This window comes from Paramormyrops kingsleyae, chromosome 20, assembly GCF_048594095.1.
Source record: "Paramormyrops kingsleyae isolate MSU_618 chromosome 20, PKINGS_0.4, whole genome shotgun sequence".
In the NCBI taxonomy this organism is placed as follows: domain Eukaryota; kingdom Metazoa; phylum Chordata; class Actinopteri; order Osteoglossiformes; family Mormyridae; genus Paramormyrops; species Paramormyrops kingsleyae.
Window position 1 is genome coordinate 17,684,860 of NC_132816.1, and position 24,955 is coordinate 17,709,814.

General features: G+C 45.9%; 1 protein-coding gene across 2 annotated transcripts; it reads right to left on the reverse strand.

The window, feature by feature from the left end:
• Nucleotides 1-1,398: 1,398 nt before the first annotated feature.
• Nucleotides 1,399-23,668, reverse strand: c20h10orf90 (chromosome 20 C10orf90 homolog). 2 transcript variants are annotated; one of them, XM_023830844.2, is made up of 11 exons: nucleotides 23,457-23,668; nucleotides 22,267-22,992; nucleotides 19,318-19,390; nucleotides 14,665-14,744; nucleotides 13,001-13,919; nucleotides 11,807-11,953; nucleotides 9,494-9,633; nucleotides 8,798-8,951; nucleotides 6,840-6,903; nucleotides 5,898-6,000; nucleotides 1,399-2,727 (listed from the first exon to the last, which is right to left on the reverse strand). In XM_023830844.2, exons 2-11 carry the CDS (start codon nucleotides 22,831-22,833, stop codon nucleotides 2,689-2,691), a joined length of 2,286 nt encoding a protein of 761 aa, XP_023686612.1. In that variant the 5' UTR covers nucleotides 22,834-22,992; nucleotides 23,457-23,668; the 3' UTR covers nucleotides 1,399-2,688. The 2 variants fall into 2 exon arrangements, with proteins under 2 accessions (XP_023686612.1, XP_023686611.1); XM_023830843.2 differs by having other exon boundaries at nucleotides 9,494-9,636.
• Between the last annotated feature and the right edge of the window lie 1,287 nt (nucleotides 23,669-24,955).

Sequence of the window (24,955 nt, forward strand, 5' to 3'; positions counted from 1 at the left end):
TTTTTTCACAGGTCACTCTAGCAGCAGAGATGAAAAGCATCATAAATAAACCCGCAGCAGAAATTCGCCTCTCTTTTAATGAACATGAACTCTCGCTTTACATTTGGGCAGCGCTGAAACCTGACATCTTTGGGGAAACAATCGGGGAAGGGCATGACGGCGTATGCGGGCCGCGAATGTACCCAAGTCAGCAACCGTTTGAAGCTGGAGCGGCTGGTGAAAAGAGGAAATGGCAGCACGCCGTCTTGGGCGGTGATTACGGCAGTGAGGCACGGACTGGGGGGATGTCTGCTTTTAAACATGCAAATTAAAAGAGAACAAATTCCTTCTTCTGGGTCAAATCTTATTACTGGCCAACAGAGCGGCCAAAATGATCCACTCGTCAGGAGCGTTTGTGGTCATTGTAAATCTTTCCTTGTGGTATAAGTGGACTCTTGTGACCTCAAACGCCTCTTTATTGGCTCTAAACAATTGGTCATTTATCCCCCTCACAATTAAATCCGTTCATGCAAAGTAACGACCTGCGGTTTCACTTTATTGACATATAGGGACTCATTCCGACGTCACCAAAAGGCAAACGATTGGACCGTTTGCATAGAAGTAGGAAAATTGCATCTGTTTGGAGCGTACAGATGTCTTACGTTTTCTGCATGAAAATGTTACTTTTTCACAGAGTGAAATTGCTTCTGTGTTCAATCTGAAATGTCTATCTGAAAGTACAACCTTATTTAATTAGCTGTCTGCTAATATTTAGGGTTATATTTTGATAACTGCAGGTTGACTTGTATCTTCAGGCAACAAATTCAGCGCAGTTCCTCTTTCTACAGGAATGGCTTTGAGTCGCACAGAACGAGGACAGAAACGGCTCGACTAAAAATCCCGCTGTAGACCATCACGCCGAGCCCGTCACGCCAAACGCCGCATGTGCAGCAACCAGTAAAGAATGGATTTGAAGAGTCAACACCGTCACATCGTCTGAAATATCTCTGACAGTGTCCATGCAAACCATGGGTCTCCTGAGCGTCATTAACTGGGATTTCCTGCTCAAAAGAACAGAGCCCTGGAACTCCAGGGGGTGTGATAACATTGACTAGGTGATGGTGGCAATGCAACATGGCTTGTTTTGTTACCAATTTAACCAAGAAATAACCTCATAGAACCTATTCCTGAGTGTCAAAGTTTATTTTAAACGGCGTCAAACATGGTTTATTAACTCTAGAGGACATGTTACAGTAAATATACAAGTGTTCATCCATCCATCCCTCCATCCTTCCATCCCTCTATCCATCCGTCCTTCTACCCATCTTTCAGAACCCCTAAGCCCAGGATACACAGGCCATGAAGCAGGGGACCCCTTAGCTGAGAAGCCAGTCCGGCAAAGGAATCTGCAACCAGAGATTTGTCAAAGCAAACTTTAATACAGATACATCTGAAAGGACCACATTTTTTTGTGTAAGTTTGTTGACATGCTACACTCTCATAAGATCAACATTAGGAAGTAATCTTTGAACAGTATGAAGCACAAAAGCGCTATGCAACGTGGAGCGGATTTCTAGCAGATATCTGTGTATATTGACTTATTTCATCACCTTATAAACATCAAGAACCTTGCGTTGCTGAGCCTAGAAACCCAACCGTTCTAATCTGGCTGAACCCAAGTTGGTTACATTCTTTGCCATTACGAAATCACGGTGTTGTAACACAGCACTGATAAGCCAGACGTTTTAAATTTCATTCATCTGACCCCTTCATCCAGAGTAATTTACAGTTGAAGGAAGGGTCATCATTTATGTGTGCTCTGCTGGACTTGACCCCACAACCTTTGCATTATTAGTGCAATGTGCTCCTTGCGGAGCGACAAGGGCAAGTACAAACTATCCATCCACGTATTTTCTATAACCCATCACAGGACAAACTCACATACCATTCACTCACTCCTACAGGCAATTTGGTAACTCCAATAGCCTCAGCACGTTTTTTGAGCAGGAGCGGAGCACCCAGAGGAAACCTCACGCTGATACAGGGAGAACATGCAAACTCCGGACGTGTGGAACCATAGCCAAGACTCGAACCCTGGCCTCAGCAGGTGTGAGGCAACAATGCCAACCACTGCACCACCGTGCCACCTCTAATGACTAGCTATTACACAGCATTACATTAAGGTGGCAGCACTGGGCTTGCAGAGCTGCAGGCAGCATGACTTTGGGGACGCTGGCCCGCTGGTCTGATGCTTCTCCGTGGCCACGCTCCCCTAAAACTCCCCTTGATCTGCCTGTATCTAAACCCACAGGCGCCTCCTCATAATGAATGCACAACTCCTCAGTTGAATGGCAAGCGAGCGGCGACACAAAGGGAGTGACGGGATTGGCTGATAAAGTGCCATTAGCTCTATGCGGGCCTTAATGTCCCCTCATGAGTGCGTCTCCCTCTGCACGCGCCCACCGGTGTCTCACCCCTAATAACGCGAAATGACTCCTCAAAGGGAAAAGCGATCGAGGAACTGCGGCTGGCTGAGAGCCAGGTGAATGTGGCGCATCTTAAGGCCGGGTTTTCAAAGGGAATCCTGAATGGCTTGCAGGTGAAACCGGTCTGATCTGAGCGGGGGTGGGATGGAATGGGATGGGGGGACAGAGCTGAATCGGCTCTTTGGGGAGGGTGTTCGTAGCAGCAGTCCGTCCCCAGGTCCTTTCAGTCAGTCTTCCTCCGAAGAATCTGATCCAGTAACTTCTGCAAAAAAAAAGAAAAAAGAAAAACCTATTAAAACAGATTGTAGTTGAGAGCATGTTTTATGGCAGTTCAAACCTATTTCATATCCATGGCTCCATCAGGAAGCTCAGTTTTACGGTAATGGATCTGATTGCTAGCTGGCTGTCAGTGATATTTATGCCTGTTACTATAATATCAGGCGAAGGATGGCCATGGTTTTTTAGCGCGTCCTGTGGAATTATGTCGGTATAACTAGAGGATGAAGGAAAATACTGCGTACAGATGGCCGCCCAGGGGCTGAGCTGAGATTGGGGTTGATGAGCTGCCCATTGACCCGTCCTTCAGGCTGGGCTATTTTATTTTCTCTCTTGAAAATGCCTCCACCCCGAATCTGCTTCCTGGATAAATCTGCCCCCAGACGTCCAGTCTCAGATCCTGGCGTCCTGCCCCCCCCCCTTCTCATTCCCCCGCCCCCCCCGGCCAGTCCACCTGTCCAGTCAGATCCCCGTTCTGACGTCAGAAGGCCTGATGTCTGCCTCCACAAATCCCGGCTCCTCCCCTCCAAATGTCTCGGTACGACCAGGTGCGGATGCCGTGGGGGGGCTTGGGGCAGTTTTGCTGGGGGTGAGGGGTCGGACCCTGGCTAACCTGCCAGCAACGGTCCTCCAAGCTCCTGTGTGGGTACCCACCGCAACTTGGCAGCAGAGGGCGAGGGCTGGGGGCCAACATAGCCACAAAAAAAACCCACCTTCACGCAAATATTGAGCTTATATTTAGCATTAGCCCCCCCACCCCCCCACCCCCGGGTGCCTGTTTCAAGGCGAGCCAAGCTCACGGAATTCGGAACGACGTGTGTCTTTGAAAAAAGTCCGCTTGGCGGATAGATTCCCCTGGAGGCTGTCTCAGATTAGACACATCCTTCATCACAATTTATAAACACTGCGTCGTCTGTGGACAATTTCTCCGTGAGGATTCTTTCTGGTGTCAAACGCAGCATCAGGTGACGGGGTCAGGGGATTATGTCAAATCCTGGGTTTATCCCTCCATACATTTTCTATCCATTTATCCTTGTCGGGGTCATAGGGGAGCTGGACTCTGTCCCAGGCAGCATAGGGCACGGGGCTAGAGTCTGCCTTGGACGGGAAACCAGTCAACAACCGGGCACAAACACACACACAGACTCAGCACACACACTACAGGCAATTCAGAGATGCCAATTAGCCTAGCTGCGTGCCTTTTTACTGCAGCAGGAAGCCAGAGTCGCAGGGAAAACCTGAGTGATGCAGGACGAACATGCAAACTCCAGACACAGAGGAGGGACTCGAATGCACAACCCACAGTATATCCTCCTGAGACCCAAGGGAAAAAGTGTCCTTCAATTGTAGGTTATTTGTCTTTGGAGGAAATAAGACATCTTATAATTTTGATTTTTTCAAATTTATTCTTATTTTAATTTCACAGCATGTCCTCTTTAGTGCACAACGAGAATAAATACGTTTCCCAACATCAGTGAAAAAATAAATGCAAAAATACAATGTCCACTACAATGGACATAAATGAATAGGTCGGGTCTCAGGAGGATATCAAAATATAGCGAATACAATAATTGCAATGACAATACAAGCCTGTAATTACCATATCAACAGGACAAGGTCAAAATGACAGTAGAGGTATAATGTATAGGCAAAATAAGTCACGAATATGTAATTTTACACATTTGACATCCTTTCAGTATTTCACTCAGTAAGTGTGGGTTCTAAGAGGTAGCTGTGGGAGCCTCAGGGGGTCCAGAGATTGCCAAAGGATATCTCCAGTTCTGCCAGTTTGTCAGCCTGTCACAGGCTGCAGCCATGAAATCTTACAAGAAACCCTCCTCAAGAAGCTCAACAGTGACCTCTGCTGGACAGAAAGGTAATAAACGAATTATATGTGCCTCACTATCCAAACGTTCTTAATCCCTAAATAATTTGACTACTTGCCATTTTATGCATTAAATGTCCATGAATTATTTTTAAAAATATCAGGAATGGGGGTGTGGTGAATTCCAGCATACCTTGCGATGTAAATGGAAAAGTAATGAATGAATATATTTTAAATGACCAGATGGGGGCGACACCAGTTATAGGCAGCGACACAGCAGAGTTCACGGCCAGCCAGCTGAAGGCCAATCAGATGGTCATTCGGTCACATGATGAGCGGACAGGGACAGTGCACACTCACAACTGTTGGGAATGACGGCTCTCCTACCTCCTCTACAACCTGATTGGTTATCCCTCTGAAACAATCATTTTTCATTCTGCCCTCAGAATATTTTTGTGTAATTAAAACGCCCATGAGTTGGTCCCAGAGCTGTGATTCAACAGTGCTAATCCCTGCGCAACCATTGCGCCCCCCTCTGTATAAAATGTGTTATGTAAATAAAGTTGCCTTACCTTGAATGCAATTCATGCAACACTTAATATTTGAAAACTTTTCGTTGGCACAAATCCTGCTCATTCTGCCCGAAAGGAACCTAACGCAAGAAAGTCTACCTCTTGTGCCTGGTTGGCTGTTACTGTTCACGTGAAACGGAGTGGAATGGATTTACAGTAGGCAGTGAAATATAGACACAAAGATAAAAAAAAAGAACGGCTCTCAAGTACAACTTGACTCCTTTCATCATTAATGCCAATGAGCTCGGAGAATTGGATCGTAGGCGAGCGTGACATCACTACCCTGCAGCGGGCGCAGGTAGCCCTCTGCGCAGGAAACACGGAAATCACCAAAACTCCCGTATGTCCCACTGCTTCAAACTAACTGTGGGCTTTTCACATCCGACCATTTATTTAATAGTCCTATTTCTAACAGACAATTTAAAGTGTAGAGAAAATACTTTAAATATAACTATAAAAATGTATGGCTTTTTACTTAAATTGTAAGACCAATATAAAGGATATTGCTAATCTAAGCTTGTATTGTTTTATTACAACTGATGCTACTATAGAAAACATAGTTCGCCTGTAGAGATGCATTATAATAAATGTTCATAATGTTTATAAGTAACACACAAAGTGTCTGTGGATTCAACAAGATAAACAACACAAATTATAATTATTAACGAGGACAAGACTGTCAGCTCCACTCGGACCAGACGGTCTGATTCCCGGATCCACGCCGCTTATTTGGACCCTGATGGGCTGAGACGATCTTACCTTTTTAAAAATCTCTGCTCTCATCCTGTTGGTCTGCGTCATCACTCTCTTTTTTTCCTCCTCCTCTCCCTTCTTCTTGGTTTCAGACGGGCGTCTGTCATTCCTGTTAACGTTTGGAATCAGCGCAGAAGACTTCGTTTTGGAGGGAAAAGCTAAGGGTCTCTGTTTAGGGATGCTGACACTGTTCACTCTGACAGCAGCCAGGAGATTCTGATTTTCAGTTTCAGGTTCTCATACTGGTCAATCGTCTGGCACTTTCACCCTTTGAGGTGACCTAAGATTAGGAAGTTCCCCAACTTTCCTACTTGTTCTCCCAAGGTAGTAGACCTGGTCGCATGCCACAGCCAATGAGGTGTCATGCATGTGAGTAGACTTTCAGCCAGTGTTAAAACATTAGCAATTTTGGATGCAATACTATGTGCATTAGGATGTTAGTTGGCTTTGCAACTAAGGAGAAAAAAAACTGTTAGGAAAAAGATGATTGTGGGTTATAGTCTCATGTAGAGCTCTGATGTTGTACCCTTGAGAAATGTGCTAGATCTGAATTGCTTAACTTGTGAAACTGTGAATATGTAACTGGCTTTGCATAAAAGTATGTGCTGAGGAATTATATAAATGCAATTTGATTCAGGTCACTCAGAATACAGTCACAATTATACATTTCCTGATATTTTTGACAACAGTAGAGTATATTTATACCATGGCATTACTTTCCTCAGGGGTATAAAAGCAGGTTGCTTTGGGGACCTGATCCCATAACCTTCCGGTTCCAAGTGCAGGTCTCTGCGATAACAGCTACCTGTTGGAGTCACTGTTCAGGAATTTCATAGGAGAGGTGGTCCACATCTGGGACTCCAAAACCAAGCCTGTTTGGTGTGTGTGTGTGTGTGGGGGGGGGGGGGGGGGTATTGTCATTCAGCATTCATCTGCCATGACACTCACCTTCTGCATGAATGAAGCACCTTCTCGCCGCCGATGGCTCCTTGCTTGGGCTTTCGAGGGTTACCTGCCAACACACGCAGCTACGCAATCACACCCGAGGTCATGGAGATGCTGATTTCAAACCCCACCCTCTACATCGGAACAGAAAGCCTGTCTGATCATTATCAACAAGTGGCACATATGAACTTGTACTATGAACTTCCACAGTTGCTGTGCTTGTATTTTGTATATTTTGATACCACAAATAGTTAATTACAGGAAAAAAATAATTAAAAAAAAATCAGTGTAGCTTCTGGGATAGGCTCCAGACCCCTGCAACCCAGCATAGGATGGACAGGTACAGAAAATGGATGGATGGATGGTCCATTATCTGATGTTCTCAGTTACCTGTCACCCTATAGATGGTAAAACACATCAGAATATTTTTGCACCTTTTAAAGATTTAGGGAGCCAGATGGCAAAGGGGTTTGGTAAAGCAGAATCGTTTAATTTACGGCTAAATGAGGCCGATGGCACCAGGAGAGCAAAGATGCCAGATGACACTCAGCATTCAGCAGCTGCATGTTCAAAGATTCTGTCCCTGCTGCATTTAATCAAGCCTAATTACGCAGATTTTTTTATAGAAGACTTAATCAAAAATGATATTTCATAGCGAGCCTCATCATTTAACGTTGATTATTGGGGAACTGCTATCGGAAAATGGTGTTTGGCAATAACTTTTCATAGGACACGCTTGCAGTTGTGTGAGAAACAACAAAGCATTTGCTGAAATTAAGTCATCAGGGAGACACAATGCCGCTGAATTAGAGGTGTGGATGCAATAATACAGGCACTTAAATTTGGGTTTGATTGCAATTCTTTTTTTTTGTTTCACCCAATTCATTCGCTAAGTATATCTCAAGGATTCATAATTGCCCAACTTAGGCAGAGTAGAACGTCGTATTAGTCACAAAGGACTGAACACAGAGAAAATCACAGCTACATCAGACTTTCACACATTTAAATAGGATCTTCAGTCCTACGCTGGTTGGGCTATTTAAAGGAAAAGCGCCCAGGTTTTCACATAAGTGGCTTGTAATTCTCAAATTACATGTTTATTAGATACAGTTCTGGCTAATTTTCTATCACATCCTTGACTTGTTTTCCCAGTCTGTCTTTTGTGGATATGTAAAACTGTTGTAAGTTTAATAAACTGCATAATAAACAAATATATATATATAATATAAGTGTATGAATACATCATATAAATTTTTTTATCTAATTATAAAATTGAGATAATTGATGTTGAAATACTAGAGAATAGCATCACTTTGAAATGTTGTTTTCATTTAAATGAAAATTAGTTTAAATATAGTAAATCTACATTTACTAATGTATGATGTGCAGTTAAGTTATTGGAGATTGTAAAATCTATACAATAATGAAAATAAAAGTAATTTTACTGACTAACAGAGTGACTTGAATAATGCGTAATTTTACTAGAATAATGCAAAATATCCTCTTGAGCTGTCTAATAACTAAAATTTTAGACAGGTGCAGTTCAACACTATTCCAGCAGAGGGCAGGAAACACTACAAAATAACAATTTTTGACCACGATATACTAATGCTTGTATAGGAGTTGCTTTCCATCTTGGAGAAAGGCAAATTACATTATCAACTCACTTTAAAACCATCATGGTAAATGTCCTAATTGGCAGTATATATTGGTGACGTCTTAACCGCTAATATTTCTTTCCCCGAAAATGAATTTTAAGCTGGAACGCTGCCGGAAGCCGACACAAACGTCCATTTTAACTCGCGTTTTGTCCATTTAGACAGACAGCCACGGCTTTGTGCTGCGTCGCACACAACAGGCCAGACAGTGGCATGCTGCCACTGCAGCTGCAGGTGGACAATGGGGGCCGGAGCAGAAACGGGGGAGGGGCGGACATGCGCGGACAGGACAGGGGGCCTTACTGCGGAGCGGACTGCTTCTGGTGCCACCGCGGCCCAAGGTCTGAGCGGGGTCTGGACCTCGCTGAGCCCGTCTCTCCAGCGCACGCTGCTCCAGCTCCTTCTGCCGGCCACGGGAGCGACGGATGAAATCGGGCCGGAAACGCTGCAGGGCCTCCTGCAAATCGATTGGCCGGTCCGTCAACCAATCAGGCGACAAATCAACTAATTAACCAATCAATCTTATCTATAAAATTCAACCATCAAATCAATCATACCAAGTGTGCAAATTGTCAAGGGGGTATAAACCAAACAAGCCAGTTTGAAAATAAATGAAGACAAAAGAATAATAAGAACTATATAAATGTGGGAAAGACTTGCTGGCGTTAGTCCCAGCGCCGAGGCGTGGTAGAGATGCCCCCCCACACCACCCCCACAGAATAATCACACAGTCTTCAGCAGCTGAACTCACAGACACGGTTAATTTTGTGCTGGGGCTGGGTAATCTGCATCCCAGTATTATTTTAACCATATCCTCCGCAGAGCGTTTGAGGCTGAATCACAATCTAATAGGACACATGCAGCACATCACATTACTACTCACTTATAAAAGCATGAATAAATCGAAGGTCGGATCGTAACTCCTTACTGCAGAACTCTTACATAAAGACAGGATTTGTTTTTATAGTCATGGAGGCCGAGCAAGAGCCCAAATCGTACTTGCAGGGTGAGGTCTTTCTGAGGGCTGTCCCGCACCTCAGGGTGGGAAGGGACAGGCACCTCCTCAGTCATCCGGTCACTCCCAGCATCCTCCACTTCTGGGCAGGGTCCAGAGTGGTCTGCTCCAGGGAGCCCCAGACCTGCTGGACAGAGAACATCATTTGGTACAACTAAGCTCTCCCAGTATGACCAGAAGCAACCCACTCTTTCTTTAATGAAATATGATTTGCCATTTGCACAAGTACATTAAAAATATTTAGTTGTCACATACGCCATCATGCTCTTCTCTGAGACACATACACACACAGCCAAGCTGGGAGCAAAGCTGAGCATCCAAGCATACAGTCAGCCATTCATCTGACACCCCCAGAATCTTTTTGGGGGAGTTAAAGGCCCAACAGACACTATTCTGCCGACGATGGGATTCAAACTGACAACCTTCCGGTCACAATCACAGAGGCCACATGCCACCATTTTCAAAGCGGGTTTTGGTCATATCCTTAACTCTACAAAGCAAACTTTTCACCCGTTTGCCAGTTTAAAGTCCTGTCCTGTCCATGCCTGCCACCTTTACCATTCTAATCAGCTTCTGTTTAAAGGCTTGTGGCTCCTGTCGGTTTTACAGTTCGGAATGGCCCTCTGCCCCAGTCTTTGAGATAATAACTTTAATTCACACTTATGCATGGAGCCCGGGGGGAGACGTGACCAAAAAAATGTGAGAACAATGTCATATATTAAAGGGACGATTTAATAAGTCAGGAAACATTTTATGATCTCTGAGAACATTTTTATAAATCGGGGGAATGTTTCATCGTCTTACGGGAAAAGCCACTGTTTCTGCAGAATATTTCATCAACGTAACTATCTCCTTATGAAGGATCTCCTGTCCTCCAGTCATGGAGGATCAAGCTGGTCTGGGAATATGAAGCCATTACCTCACTATGGAGTATATTTCTCTGTCTGATGTCACTGATCAGCCAGTGTATAATAAAGTACTTAAGTGAGCCATTTATAGCTGTCTTACCTCTTACGCTGCTTCTCTTTCCTCTGAGTCGCTTCTCATTAGTATGAATTCTTCTGTCTTTAGCAGAAAACCAGCATAGAATCACCTGATTTTAACTGGGAGCTGTTTGGATGTCCACCATATACCCACATGCCTACTGCTACTAGGTAATGCAGACCAGATCATATCAGCTACCAACGGCTCAGTCTGCTAAATGTAGAGTTTCCAAGGTCCTCTGTACAGGGTGGGAAGGGTTGTGCCAATCAGAGCAACCAGAACAAAACGAGAGCCTAAGGCGGGATTGAAACCCAAGCAGCAGCTGCAACACAAATTTAGCAGACCAGCCCAATTGCCTGCAACCTGCTCAGACATCCTGCCTTAGGCATTTTCACAGGGGGGAGGGGGGGGGGGTTTGGTGGCTAGGCCAGGGTGTTATTACAGTGATACCACATATCATCAGTGTTGGGGAAGTTATTCACAAAAGTAATCCAGGTGGGAAGTTCAGGTCCAGAAAGTACAAATCCAGACCAAGGTTTTGTTTCAACCAACCAGTTGAATATAAAGAGTCACAGTCACAGAGTATTCAACTGGCTGGTTGAACCAAAACCTTGGTCTGGATTTGTACTTTCTGGACCTGAACTTTACACCTCTTCCCCAACGCTGTGTATATCATGGCATTTTTGCGAACACCCCTCCAATAGCATTAGCAGAATAGCATTGCTTTTAACATAATGTCCAAAATACCATATGCCACATTATAACAGCTGGACAGGAACAGTATTTAAAATCTGATGGCAAATTTTGCCAGTCAGGGCTAGAGGGAGGTGGCAAATACTGCCAAGCAGGTGGGACGGGATTGAGGTTCTTGCTGGCTGCTGAAAACGCAGCGACAGACTTCCACTCCCTGCCCATCATTCACAGGTGGCAGGGTGCTGCCGTCAGCTTCCGGGAGACGTCCAGAACGTCCAGGAGAGCTGGGAGCTAGGAAGCCTGCTTGCTAGGTTAGGCTGTAGCTAATTGCCAAGAATACAGTATTTACCACCAGGATGTCAGATATAGGAAATCAGTTACTGTAATACATTTAGGTTGTATATTAATATACAATGTTAACTCTAGTAAGGAAGTATTCACCTTGGGGTGAGTTAATTATACATTTAACACCGAGCTGCAATATTTGATGAGTATGGGTACGAGTATGGGTACGAGTATGGGCACGAGTATGGGTACGAGTATGGGTACTCCCTCGAATCAACCAATGAGTTTGCAGATCTGATGTCAGCAGGTTTTTGGCGAGGCATGCGGAGCGTTACCCAGAGTGCAGGCGGCGTGGGGGGGCACCTCCGAGCCCTCGGCCTGGGCACCAGCTACCATCTTCCTCAGCCGACTCTGCCATTTTATATTAGCTATAACCACAGCAGCACTCAAGGCGACATCCGGACTTTGGTATGCGCCACGATCTGGGGGGGGGGGAGAGAAGAGCAGAACCTGCTAGCAAACAGAAAGGACGGAGAATATCTCATCCGACATCCGGCTTTTAGAACATTGTGGTGGAATCTCTGCATGCTTTAAACGCCAGAATGATATGAAGAGAACATGAGTCACAAAAAAGAGAGACTGTCTCACTCTCCTGCAACCATGAAGAACCTCCATGTCGCTTCAAGGTCACCTGTGAGTCCTCTCTGCCTAAATCAATGTTGATCTAAGCGACCTGGAGCCAATGGGAATCCGGGCCAATCTTCTGATGGTATAACTGGGCCTGACCAGCGTCACACCTGGACTGGTCACCTGCTGACCTTAAGAACCAACAGCCACCGCACTTGTGTAAAGGGGGTGTCCGTAACACAGTCTGCCCGTCTGTTTCCCTTCATTTCAGAGATGCATCTTTATTTACTAATTATTAAACATTCATTTCAATGGTATTTGCACTGAACCTCTAACATTTATGCCGAGAATGACAGGCAGCCAAAACATTTTGGAGGGAGAGAGCTGGAGCCTTGCGAGACATTTACCAACGAGAAAAGGACTTTTATTAAAGTTTGAAGTTAAGAACCTTTAAGTGAGTCACTCATTTTCTTTAAAGTGGCACCTTCAGCTCCGACCTGGTTATTGAAAGCTGGATCCAAGTCGCCTCTCACGCCCGCTTTGTTCTCAGTACTCTAAAACGGTTTTGCTTCCCCAGTGGCTGCACGTGAGAGAGGCGTGTGACACATTGCATGCTGGGAAATGCACAGGGATGAGAAGCATGCAGGTGGCAGCACGTTGCTGCTCCAGTGCAGCGCTGCGGCATTTATCAACCGGGGGGGGGGGGGGGGGGTCAACACTGCACGTGGGGTCAAAGAGAGAATGCAGCACCGGGCACCAGAATCAGGGAGCAAGGCACGCGACAAAACCTGCGGCCAGTTAGTTAAGTAAGGGACGCAACAAAACCTGCAGCCAGTTATGAGAGTAGTGCAAACAGGTGGAGATGAGAGCGTGTGCTTGAGGAGAGTGTCCACAGCACGTACCTCGGGCTTCAGCGAGAGCCTTTTCAGCAGAGCTGTGGGGTTGCATGGGAGTGCAGGCCGCATTGCTGCATGACAGGCCTGCCGCAGAAGCGAGTGTGTCCATACTGCAGCCTGTCCCGCCGTGCCCAGGAAGCTGGAGGCTGGCTCGCCTCGGATGCAGCATTTCTGCCTCATACGGGCCTCCGAGTCCGAGGCCTCCGGCAAAGCTCAGGGGCCTCCTGGGGCGAACTGAGGCCTCCGTCTCCTTCCCTTCCAGGGCTGACCCTCTACCAACAGGGCTTTTTAGGTAAAGGCATAAGGTGGACCTGTGTACCGTCGGTTTGCCCTCCTGCGAGACGTCTGGGTTACTCAGGAACAGGGTGGGGCGGGCAGGGGGCTCCAACGCCTCTGGAGGGGCACCGGCCCAAACACCATGCCAGGGTGACGAGTCGTTTTGTTCATCTCCCCACCCGGCGCGGCCGTGCCAGAAAGCGGGCGGGCGCATGGCGGCGAGCGGCTGCGCCGCAGGGAGACTCTGCCTGCGACCGGTCACCTTGATGATAGTCGCCTTTCTCTGACTGGTGACCGGTTGCCTTGAGGGGTCCACAGGGGTGTCGCATCGCGCTCCGGTGCGGATGGACCTTGCAGACATGACGGGCTGGCTTGTGCCCGGGGTGCCAGTTGAAAGGGGCACCTTCCGTGAGGCGATCGTGATGGAGGAGAAGCCTGACCTTGACTTGGGGCGATTCGCAGCGCCGACAGCAGGTGGCGCCACGACGGCTGATTGCCCAGGTGAGCTCGCCATTCCATGGAGAGAGTAGCCACCTGAGAGCGCTTCCTGCCCCGCCCTGAGGGAGGCGCCCTGCCAAATTCTCTGCCGCTCCTTCAGCTGACCGGGTGGAGAATGATTTGCCACCGAAGCAGGACTCCCCTCCCGTACCTACATGACGAAAACACCGATTCAGCGACGCAGGCTCATTACCGCGGAAATTCTCCGCCACCCCCGCCATTCGGACAAAAGCCCCCTCCCTCAGTGATATCAGAAAACGACGGCCGGGAACAATCAGCACTTCTCTGTCACTGTTTAGGATTCCGGCGGTTAGATCGTAATGGGATGTTGTTACCATGGTAATGTATAATCCGCCAGGGAACACTTGGGCGCTGTGCAAATTAACCCGGAGAACGATGTCTTGGGGGGGGGGGGGGGGGGCATTTCTACGATAGTTAGCAGAACGTCTGCAGTTAAATGACAATATGCTCATGCAGGCGTTTCCATCTGGGTTGACAAACCATAAACAAGATGGGCCCTTTAAAAGCAGGACAAACACTCCATTATGAGAATAGGTGCATCTTTCTCTCCTAATCATTCAGAACAGAGAATACACCACTTTGATGGTTACCACAGTACTGGTATTTAAAAACAGTTTAAAAACCAGTTCACGTGCAACGACTGACCTACTTGCATTTGCGGCCACGTCAGTCTGGGACTGTATTATTTGATCTGACTTCAAAAAGGCAATAAATAAGTAAACGAACAGAAATACACACCAGAAATGTACTTAATGTAAAATCCTGTTGACCGTTTCAGGAAAAAAAAGACTTGATCACGTAATATAGGTGTAGATTTTTTTAGGTTAGGCGTAGATAGTGAAGCGTTACATATTCATGAATTACAGAGCGTCTACCTGGTCGGTTCGGACTGGAGCCGGACCCGGCGTACTGGCCGGCCCGCGCCAGCGGGGGCACGATCCCACCATCTCTTCACCTGCGTGAAAAACGGGAGAGGCGGGGGGGTTCATGGTGACACCATAGCCGTGCTGTGACATTCGAGTAGGTGCTCTCAGATATACAGCAAGCGACCCCCCCCTTCCACCCACCCCCTGCTAAGGCCTGTGATCTGGGTTTTTCGTTGTTTTCTCCTTCCTTTGCTGTCAATCATGCGGGATGTCGAGTCCCTGTTGCCATGGCGACGCGTCGCGATACTTCGGATTAAAGCGCGCGCCGCCGGTGCGCGGCGAGGTAGGAGCTGCACATGGCTGAATATACTCCAGACCAAAATAAAGAGAAAAGCTAGACAAACAGATCACACTCTCCACCCCTATGACAAACAACCACCATCCGCGAGAATGATGAATATGGTGCCTTTGTTTTGCAGCTAGGGCATTCACTCCTTTATAATACATACCGGAATACCGCGAAGACTTTATACATCTCTCTGGCTGTTTATTTGATTTTATAATACATTCCCACCATCTATGCACAAAGAGCACCTACTTACCAGACAGAGTTCCTTTGAATTTCACTTCCTCCGCAGCTGAGATGTACTCATTACGGTATCCGTATACCCCCCCCCCCCCCTTTACTGAGACACTGAGGCTTTTTCTCTGTACAAACACTGACCCGCCCGACTATTGCTGCGAATCGGCACCGTGACACCGCAGGTACCCGCGGCTCGGCACCGCCCCGCACCTGTCAGGTGCCCGGGGATCAGCCCGCGTCCGGCCGTAATCTAACCCCAGAACTCCTCCCCCCAAGATCATAAAGTCGCCCTCTTCTTTCTCAAGCCTTTCCTCGCATCCTATTGTCTTAATAATATGCAAACTGCCTTGAGAAACGTAACATGCATAAATTAATCGCCGCATGTTGTTTAATAAACGAATTCACTTATTCACCCATTAATTGGAGTAATTTTGCAGCGGGACCCGGGAGAAGCGAAGCTGCGCTCCTGGCGTTGATTTTTAACTAAACAAGTTAAACGTATATGAAGTAAATATAAATATATGGCGCAGGAATATTAATATAAAGTGCTTCATAAGTATTAGGGCTACCTTTTGCCTTCAGATCAGAGCCAATCCTTCTCGGAACACTGTCATATATGTCCTGAACTGCAGTGAGTGAGATGTTAGAGCATTCATCTAGGACAGAGTTCTTCAAATCTGGACATCGATTCCAAATCCAGGCTTTGTTTTCAGTTCACCAAGGTAGTTAGTTTAATAATTACTGATTCTGATTGGTTAGAGGCTTCCCACCTGGCTCACAGGTAAAGGAAGGCTGGAAAAACGGCAGTGCTCCAACCTCGAGGACCGTGATTTGAATAATAGGGCTCTAGGAGAATAGCAGTTCTGAAAGAGCCAGGAAATGGAAATGTACTTTACATTCTGTGCTGTCGAACTCCCCATAAAGGTCCAGTAATGTGCACATGGGGGAGCTGGGGGCACCATGGAAGGCGTGTGACCAGGGTGCGAAATACGGGCGGGTCCTGGGGGGGGGGGGTTCCGACACCCCTGATTAACCCATGAGATCCCCTGTAAGCCTCAAAAGCAAAATTTTAAGGGGGTCTCAAAATCGGTATTGCACGACAATAAGGAGATGGGGACCCCTCCCCCGAATATTGACAGGTATTTCACACACTGCGTGTGACATCATCGGGGACTCTAAGAAGCTGCTCTTCAGTCTGTTTGGGGGGGGGGGGTTTATGGTGCAGTGGATATAGCCTGTAAAATGACCTCATATTCGTGGGATGACCGTCCTCCACTGCAGCTGACAGCTGACATTGTGAAGTGAAGGCGTCCTTTTTGTTTTTTTCTCAAAACAATAAAAAAAAAAAAGGGTGAAAAGTGACTCAGCAGATCATATTACTCTTTGCTCCAGGGTCCTGGATCTGTGCTCCTTCATCTTTGTACATTAGCCTTGGATGCAAGTAATTTCTCAGTTCCAGTCCTGCCGTTAGCAACTGCTCTGCTATTTGGTGGCAGCTCTTTGGCCTCTTGGTGCTCAGTTAGCTGCCACATTGAGGTTTTGATTGTCAGGCCTCATTCCTAGCTGACACACATGCTGCTAACTGACATTCATCCCAAAATGACTCTGCCTTTGCGGTTGTGATTTACATACATCAGGGTTAAATTCCTTTTTCTGATATATTGCTCACCCCATTATATAGTCATCAAACAAGTCTAACATCAGGCAAGTGCTGATAATTGGCTGGTCGAATTGTGACAATTATTTTTACTATAAAGACCCAAACTCTACAGGAAGTTGCATGATACGTTAAACAAAGCTAATCTGTAAAAGTATTACAGGACAAACTATTTAACTGCATTTTTAAATTCCATTCATTCTGAACGCTCCCTTTAATTAGCAGACATATGCTTTTGAAATGCAGTTGCTTAACACCTTTACATGTGCCATGGGAAAATCGTGGTGAAAAACATTTCATACAAATTAATTGTTTTGTTTTGCTTTTGATCGTGAAATACCTTTCCTTTTGGCTTTCATTTAGTGTAAAAACTGGATTTGCAATTCTCTATTAAATCAGTTTGTCCCTTGTTACCCTTCTTTTGCATTTGAATTACTTTGGCCTATTCTGTTAGGAAAGGAGGGACACAAACAGCATATAATATTTTTGAAGTTATGATACTATATTTGGGCACCATTCCAAGTTATCCAAGAGCTCATGGAACAGAGAGTGTTGTTTTTCATTTAATCGTGTGGTACCTTCCAGTTATAGTACATTTCAAAACTGCTCTCTGTATCAGTGAAGACTATTCTGGACTGCAGGAAAACCTGTTTTTAATATTAAAACTCCAAATCGTCTTTACTGTATAATCCAATTGCTAAAACCTCTACATTTGTTACCATGACTACTGGAGCATAGACAAAAATCTATCTCTGCAATAAGCACGCTCCTTTTCCTAATCCATTGCTGGCGGATGGGCCGGGCTACACTGCAGAATTCCATTTGTGGTATTAAGAAGACTGTCAGGTGACGGCTGTGGAGCTTAGGGGTCTTGGAAGTGGAAGTCTTCGGGGGGGGGGGGGCATTCTTGGTTGTAACATAGGCCAAATTGCATTATTATATATCTGCCTGTACATCTATGCCTGAGAGGACTGAATATAACTGTGACTGGTGCTAGTTAAGACCACAGTCTGCCGTCCCTCAGGACTTGATTCTCTCCCCCCCTGTTAAGACAGGGAAGCCAAGTAGTAGCATATTATATGGCTACTATTCCTCATTTACCACGTTAAGTATGTATGCAAGGTAGTTATTTGGATGTTTACAGCCTGAAGTAGCTCAGATCCTGGAGGGAGTGTAAGATTTGTTCAATACCAAAATAATTCTGAGGTCAGATGGGGTCAGATCGGCGTCTGCTCGGCAATGCGGAGGAACTCGTGGATAAGGGCTACGCAGAGACCGTGGCACGGATAATGAAAGCAGGGAGGATTTACAAAGATTCACCTGGAGAAGCAGCACATAAGGTCTGTGTGTCTATTGTAGGTGTTACAACGGCGCCAGGTGTGGCGCAGGTCAGGAGGACATCTGGGGCTCCTGGTACCAGAGAAGTTCTGTAATACACCAGACTTACCGCCCAGGGTTTCGCTGCAGCAGATAATCACAGCAATATATTCAAGACTCCTGTCCCCCACCCGACCCCCCACTCTTGAATTTGGACTAACAGCTGGCTGTCCCTGTTGCAAACACAAAGTGTTTGTTTACAGGCTCTGGGGGGGCTGCCGGCCTCCAGGTCACCAGTGTTTTCCGTCAGCACCCAAGGTCTCAGCTTGGCAATTACTATGGGGGAGGGGGGGGCACAGGCAAAGAAATGCAGTCTGTTAGACCACTTAGATGCCCATGGTGTTCTACTCACTTTGGTGAATTTCAGTCCTGAAGTAACGTGTAACGTGCCTTCAAGGAACCGTGCATGAAACCTTTGGTGACTGGTACCTGTCAATATACACTTGTCTGTTTCTCTCCGTTTCCAAACATTTGACATGGACATTCAGGGAGGGGGGTGAATCATATACAGCTACAGCTGTCCCAGCAGTGTTATTATTCAGAGCAGACATATCGAGCTGTCGGTAATTACATGCCAATATTAGATCTATAAATACTATCCCTCTGTCCATCCATCCATATCACAGGGTTAGGGTTAGGGACATCGCAGAGCACACAGTCACATACATACCACCTCTATTTAGAGAAGGTAACTGCAAGTCTTTGGATTCCAGCGGGAAACTGGAGAGCGTGGAGATAATCTGTGCAAAGACAGAGAGAATATGCAAGCTCCCCCCACGACGAGCTGGGGGTTTGAAACCTCAGCACTACCCACTGAGACACCATGCTGATTATGCATCAAACAATGCATAATGTTCTCACGAATGCATAATACATTCATATATACTGTACAGGCATAGCTTCCGCAGGGAACAGGCGACACCAATATTCAATGTGGATAAAGACGGAGCTGATTTTTCACAGCAGTGCGAAATGTTACACCGTTCCCAGATATTTTTTCTGCTCCAGTCAGTAGCATTTTTGGCAGAGAACATTAGGTGCCTACCTGTATGTCCAAAAGCATTCTTTCTTGGGAGAGCTTCAGGGATTCCTGAGGCAGTGTTAGGATTCAATGTGGCCTGAAAGTCAGAAGGTTAAACAGTAAGTTGGTGGAAGTTCTGCTAATTACAAGACTTATCAGCCTAAATAGAATATTGAATTCATACTTGATGCATAAAATAGCATACAAAATTGTTTTAGCTAAAAAATTCCAAGAGGCCGTTCTCTTCTTTGATGAATCCTCAGGCCATTTTAAACAAAGGACTGGGTTTGTTTCTTTTGCGTTTATTTAATTTAGCACCTATTAGCAGGTGTAGGGTTCAGGGTACTGTTCACCTTTGATCACATGTGAGAAAGCCATGGGGATAGCGCCTAGCCGCTAGCTCGTTAAAATAGAAGGCTGGTTAGCGACGTGCTAACGCTAACCGCACACCTCCGCAGGTTCTCTCAGGTGGGTACCCAAACCCTTGCTTTGTTGGCAGCTTTCCCCTACATCACCATAACCGGTTGCCAAAGTACCATCTCTACGTGAGTGAGCAGTTCCCGGACTGTACCAAAGGACACCTTTCCCGGGGGGAGTGGCAGCAGCTGAGCAATGGTTTTGACCAAAGCAAGAGCATTTCAAATAAAGTGCTAACTGTATTGTCCTGAAATTAAACCCCATACATGTGGTACATGCTGGAAAGAGGAGCATAACAAACAACCGTTTGAAGGACATGCTAGATGAACAGTAGAATGTACCAAATCACACCATAATTCTGAGGAGGGTGGAGATACGTTGAATGGACTTGCCCTTTCCCCTCCTCTTGCATTTTTACATTTAGTTTCGTGATGCTGCACAGGGAGTCCAACACCCAAGCTCCTGAGATGACCAGCAGGTCATGCTGGCAGCCTGAAAATCTCAGACTCTGCTGTAACACAACACAGTTAGCTGGGCGAATGGTAAGAACTCAGGCTTTCTGTCCTTTCAGTTACTGGGGGGCTCTGCTGTCGAAACATAGTCAGGCTTATCTGTGCCAACAACGTTACTGGGAAGTTTTAAACTGCATCATAAGCAAAAGGCCTTCATTTATTTTTCAGGCACTATAGCCTGGAGCAATTGGGGGTTGAGGGCCTTGCTTAGGGGTTCAACAGTGAAATCATTCTGCCAACCCTATGCTTTGAACCTGCAACCTTCTGTTCACAGGAATGGTGTCCTGACCTGCTGAGCCACACACCTCCCTATTTAACAAAAAAGTGAGGATACTACCTGAAAGGCTTGTGTGGTGGCTCAGTGTAGCACCAGTGATATCACACCGCTAGGGTTGTGGGTTCAAATCCCATCCCAGGCTCCATGTGTGTTGTCCTCATAGCTGTGTGGGCTTCTATTGGGTGATATGGTGTCTTCCCACAATCCAAAGATGCCCAATTATGTGAACAGGCCTTTCCAAATTCTCCTCCAACTGTGTCCTGTGATGGATTTGCACCCCTGCTATGGTATCTTGTGCCCTATGCTTCCCAGGCTAACCTATGTCATACAAATGCTTGTTCAGGTGCTGCATTTCTTGATATGGCTTACAGATTTTATCCATTTATACAGGCTTGTTACTTTGAAGGGTCGATGGAGGTTAAGTACTTTAGAGATGCAGGGAGACCCTTGCATGATCTGGCCGTGATGGAGTTACAGTCTTTGCCTGCAGAATTCCTTCAGAGCCCGCCTGGGAATTGAACCCAACCCTCGGGGTATTGCTGGTTTTTCACTACTGCTGACCCACTATGAATGATAAAAATCCGTTATTATAAAACGCCACATGGGAGAATGAGCTTAGTGGATTTAAATATATTAAGAATAAATAACAGATACATGTCAGAGCCGCCTAGCAGGCTGGCCTGAAACAAATGCAGCCCTCACACACCAATGGGGTGTATAAAGTATTGTAAGCTGCTTTTATTATAGCTCATAGACCACACCCCCTACAGGCCACATGTTTGACGATCGGCGTCATGTGACCCGTTTAACACAGAAAATGTTTTACCCTTTCACATTTCTATCTCTCTGTGAACATTAGTGGTGGAAAACACCACAGTTGGGTTTCTGAGGATAAAAAATCTCTTGTTTTTTTGGTTGCTGTGATCCTGTGCTAGAGAGGCAGTAATGGAAAATCTTCAAATTGCTAATCTAGTCTGGGCATGGACATTTTGGAGCCTTTCCCAGACAGCTTAGGGCACAAGGCAGGGTAACACCCTGGATGGGACATCAGTCCATCATGACAGACACACACACACACACACACACACACACACACACGGGTTTGTAATTATATGTTTGTGGGGACTCTCCATTCATGTCTATGGGAAAAACCCTAATCCCATCAATGACAACCATAACCCCTACCCAGCCCTAACCTTAAGTAACCAAACTAAGTATGAGACTTTTGGCATTGTTACTTTTTTGATTGCATTCACAGATCTTTGCGGGGACATAAAAAACAGGTTTTTATTACATTTTTTGGGATATCTTGACCCTACAATGTAATATAAACCTAATCCACATACACACACACACACACAGCCACGAACTGTACAGTCACACTCCAAGGGCAGTTTAGAAAAGCCAATCTTTGTTTTCAATGTAAATGTCAAGCCCTTGATTTGATATAATGCACTGGTTAGCTAATACATACACATTTATCTAGTATCTTGTAACAGAACAAGAAACTAAATCTGGTTTCATTCAGAATCATGGGTGTGACAGTGGACAAATGTCTGATTATTATTTTAGCAGAGTTTTTGTAGCTAATAATAGCAACTTAATTATAGAAAACTGTAGCAATTAGTATTTAGCGGAAAAGCTTACATTTTGCAAGACTAAGGGTCACTCGGCTGGGAACGGCTGCAGTGACACAGCAAGCTCAGCTCGGATGGCAGGAACACGGCCAGATGGGCCTTTTAGCCTGGCGTGGCTCTGCACTCTTACCCAGCAGTGCGGCTCCTCGGCGGGGGCGGGGCGGCCGGGGACACTGCACACCGCCACCCTCTTCTGGCTGGGTAGCCAGCCGCTCTTAATGGCGGTCATGGAGCAGGGCCTGGCCGTCTGGCTGCTGGGGAGATCCTTCACGCGGGCGGTCTCCCAGCGCCCTAAGGCCTCCAAATTCCTGCGCTGCCTCCCAGCCAATAGGAACTCTGTGTCACATGGGCTGGGTGGCCGGCGGCTCGTGGCTCTCCAGGCGCCTGTCGACTTGGGTGCCAAATCCAGGACTGGCATGGACACGGTTTTTTCAGAGAGGAACTGCCCGACACTTTGAAGGGAGGTACTGTTCCCCCTCCCTGGGGGCTGTAGCCACCCTTCCAGCCCCCCTACAGCCCCCTCTATGCAGCTTTGTGGCCTCGAACCCCGGACCCGGGCCTTGACCTGGCTCTTCAGGTACTCCCTGTACCCCTCATCCCCAGATCTTCTCCGACCCTGTGCTTCTCCACGGTGATGCCCCGCCCAGGCCCAAAGATTGGGTGACTTCCACCAGCTCTCCCAATCCAGCGCCGCCATGCTGGGCTTTCAGGCAACCAGCCAATGAGATTAAAGGAGGTGTCCCCTTGGTTACCGTGTGAAATGTCAAAAATGTCCTGTTGGCAGGGTGGTACCTTCCAGGCTGCGGTGGACGGCTCGTTTTCAACCTAATAAACCTGCAAGTTACCTACCACATATCTCAAAAGAGTAAAAAAAAAAATACAGAAAGAAGAGTTAAAACGTTAAAACATTTACAGGCAAAAGGTGTTGCAGTCCAACACATTTCCCTGTAATCCCAAGTCTAAATCTGACATGTATATTCATCTGCTAAATTGCAGAATCGTTCACTTTTTGGCCTTATGAGATTTTATATTTTTGCAAACTCACACTGTATAATTAAGATGTATATTTGAATGCTGAAAGATATTCAGAGGTTTAACATTTTTCATAGTTAGTTTTTCATAGTTAGTTTTTAACCAAAGCTTATGCCTAGATCTCTAAAGCAACATGATTTGAAACACTAACATTATATTCATTATTCATCCAACAATAAGCTAATCATCTAGGAATACATGACTTCCACACATACATTGGCATCTTTATTCATAACACTATTTAGCTGAATTCTGTGCTATCCAGGAAACAGGTCGATGTTGACTTACCAGTTAATTGCAAATGAGTATCCACTAGCTTCAGATGCAACAAAGTAATTACGTAAAAAGCTTTTTTTGAGATCATGCTAAAGCGATCCACGTACTGAGTCTTGTGTGGAAGTCGCTCCTGGTACTTCCATCTCCAGTCAAGCAAGAAAATAGCTTTGCAGCCCCCCCTGAATGAACAAAAGAGCCACAGTGGGGAGAGGGCAGGAGAAAAAGTCAGCGAAGAGGGAGCGTGTGTTTAAGGCCTTGGGGTGTTTCCTTAGATTAAATGCCCCGTTTAGATGCTTTGGTCGCTTGCCCTTCCTCTCCAACAAAAGAAAACATTCTGAAAGTTACTGCCCCCCTTCTAAACTGTAGGTCGCACTTAAACACGGCAACAAAACCTGTGACTTGTTTTCAGATGCATTACGCATTTGTGTAATAGGTTTGTGTTCTCTTTCCGTTTTTCCGCAGATGGTTCGTGTTTTCTGTCAGCTCTTGTTTCTTTTGAGCCGTAAAAGCTTGTGGCTGCCCTCCACTTGCTTACTCGCAATTCTGACTTCAGTCAGATGTAAGACATCTAAACAAAAAAAAGAGAGAAAGAGAGATAATTATGTCACTTTTAGGGGTGCTAAAATAAAGGTGCCAGAAAAGCATCACTGGAAATCAGCAGAGATATTCACGTTTAGAAAAATAACAACACAAGGAAGACTGTTACACAAAGTAGCAACATGAGTAACACTGTAACATAATGTAACAACATGAAAAGGACTGTTACAGAAAGTGACAACACAAAGAGGACTTTTACAAAAAGACAGAAGACAGGGAAGACTATTGCAAAAAGTAAAAGCACTATGAGGAATGTTTGATAAATTCTGAACAGAATGATTAATGATATATAAATTACCAACAGTGAAAGTTTAACTGTTTAATTTAACTACGCTAAGGCCGTCATTGCATGAATTAAGGTCATAAAGAGTAAGATAGCGTTGGTATGGTGACTCTATAGGTTGTGCAAAGGATTACCGGTTCAAACTATTTACATGCACATGTTCATGAGTTTCTTCATCAGTCCAAATGTGGTTTTCAGGTTCCCCTGATTTCCCTCTCTAGATGTGTGTATGCATGATTACCCTGGGGGAACCACACCTCATGTTCTCCTCCAAGGGACTTTAGATCATTATGACCCTGTTGGAATAAGCAGTCAATGGATAGATGGAACAGTATTTATAAAATAAATTAGTGGAACATAGTATAAAAGGCTTGTTGCTTTTTTGGGTCTTGTTTTTTTCCCTTTAAGTCTTGTGACTCGTGCAAGACCTGTCATTTTCAGTCCTTGCCTCAGTCTCTGGCATGTGATACAGGCAGTGACTTGTTTGGGGAGCCTGTGCAGCATTAACTTCCCTTGTTTTTGCTGGTATTGGGACGACCCCCACGGTGTCCTGAGGCTTGGCTTGGTATGCAGATGGGGAGACGCCACTCATCCGTGGGCCCCGCCCCCCTACCCCACACCTCAGACACGC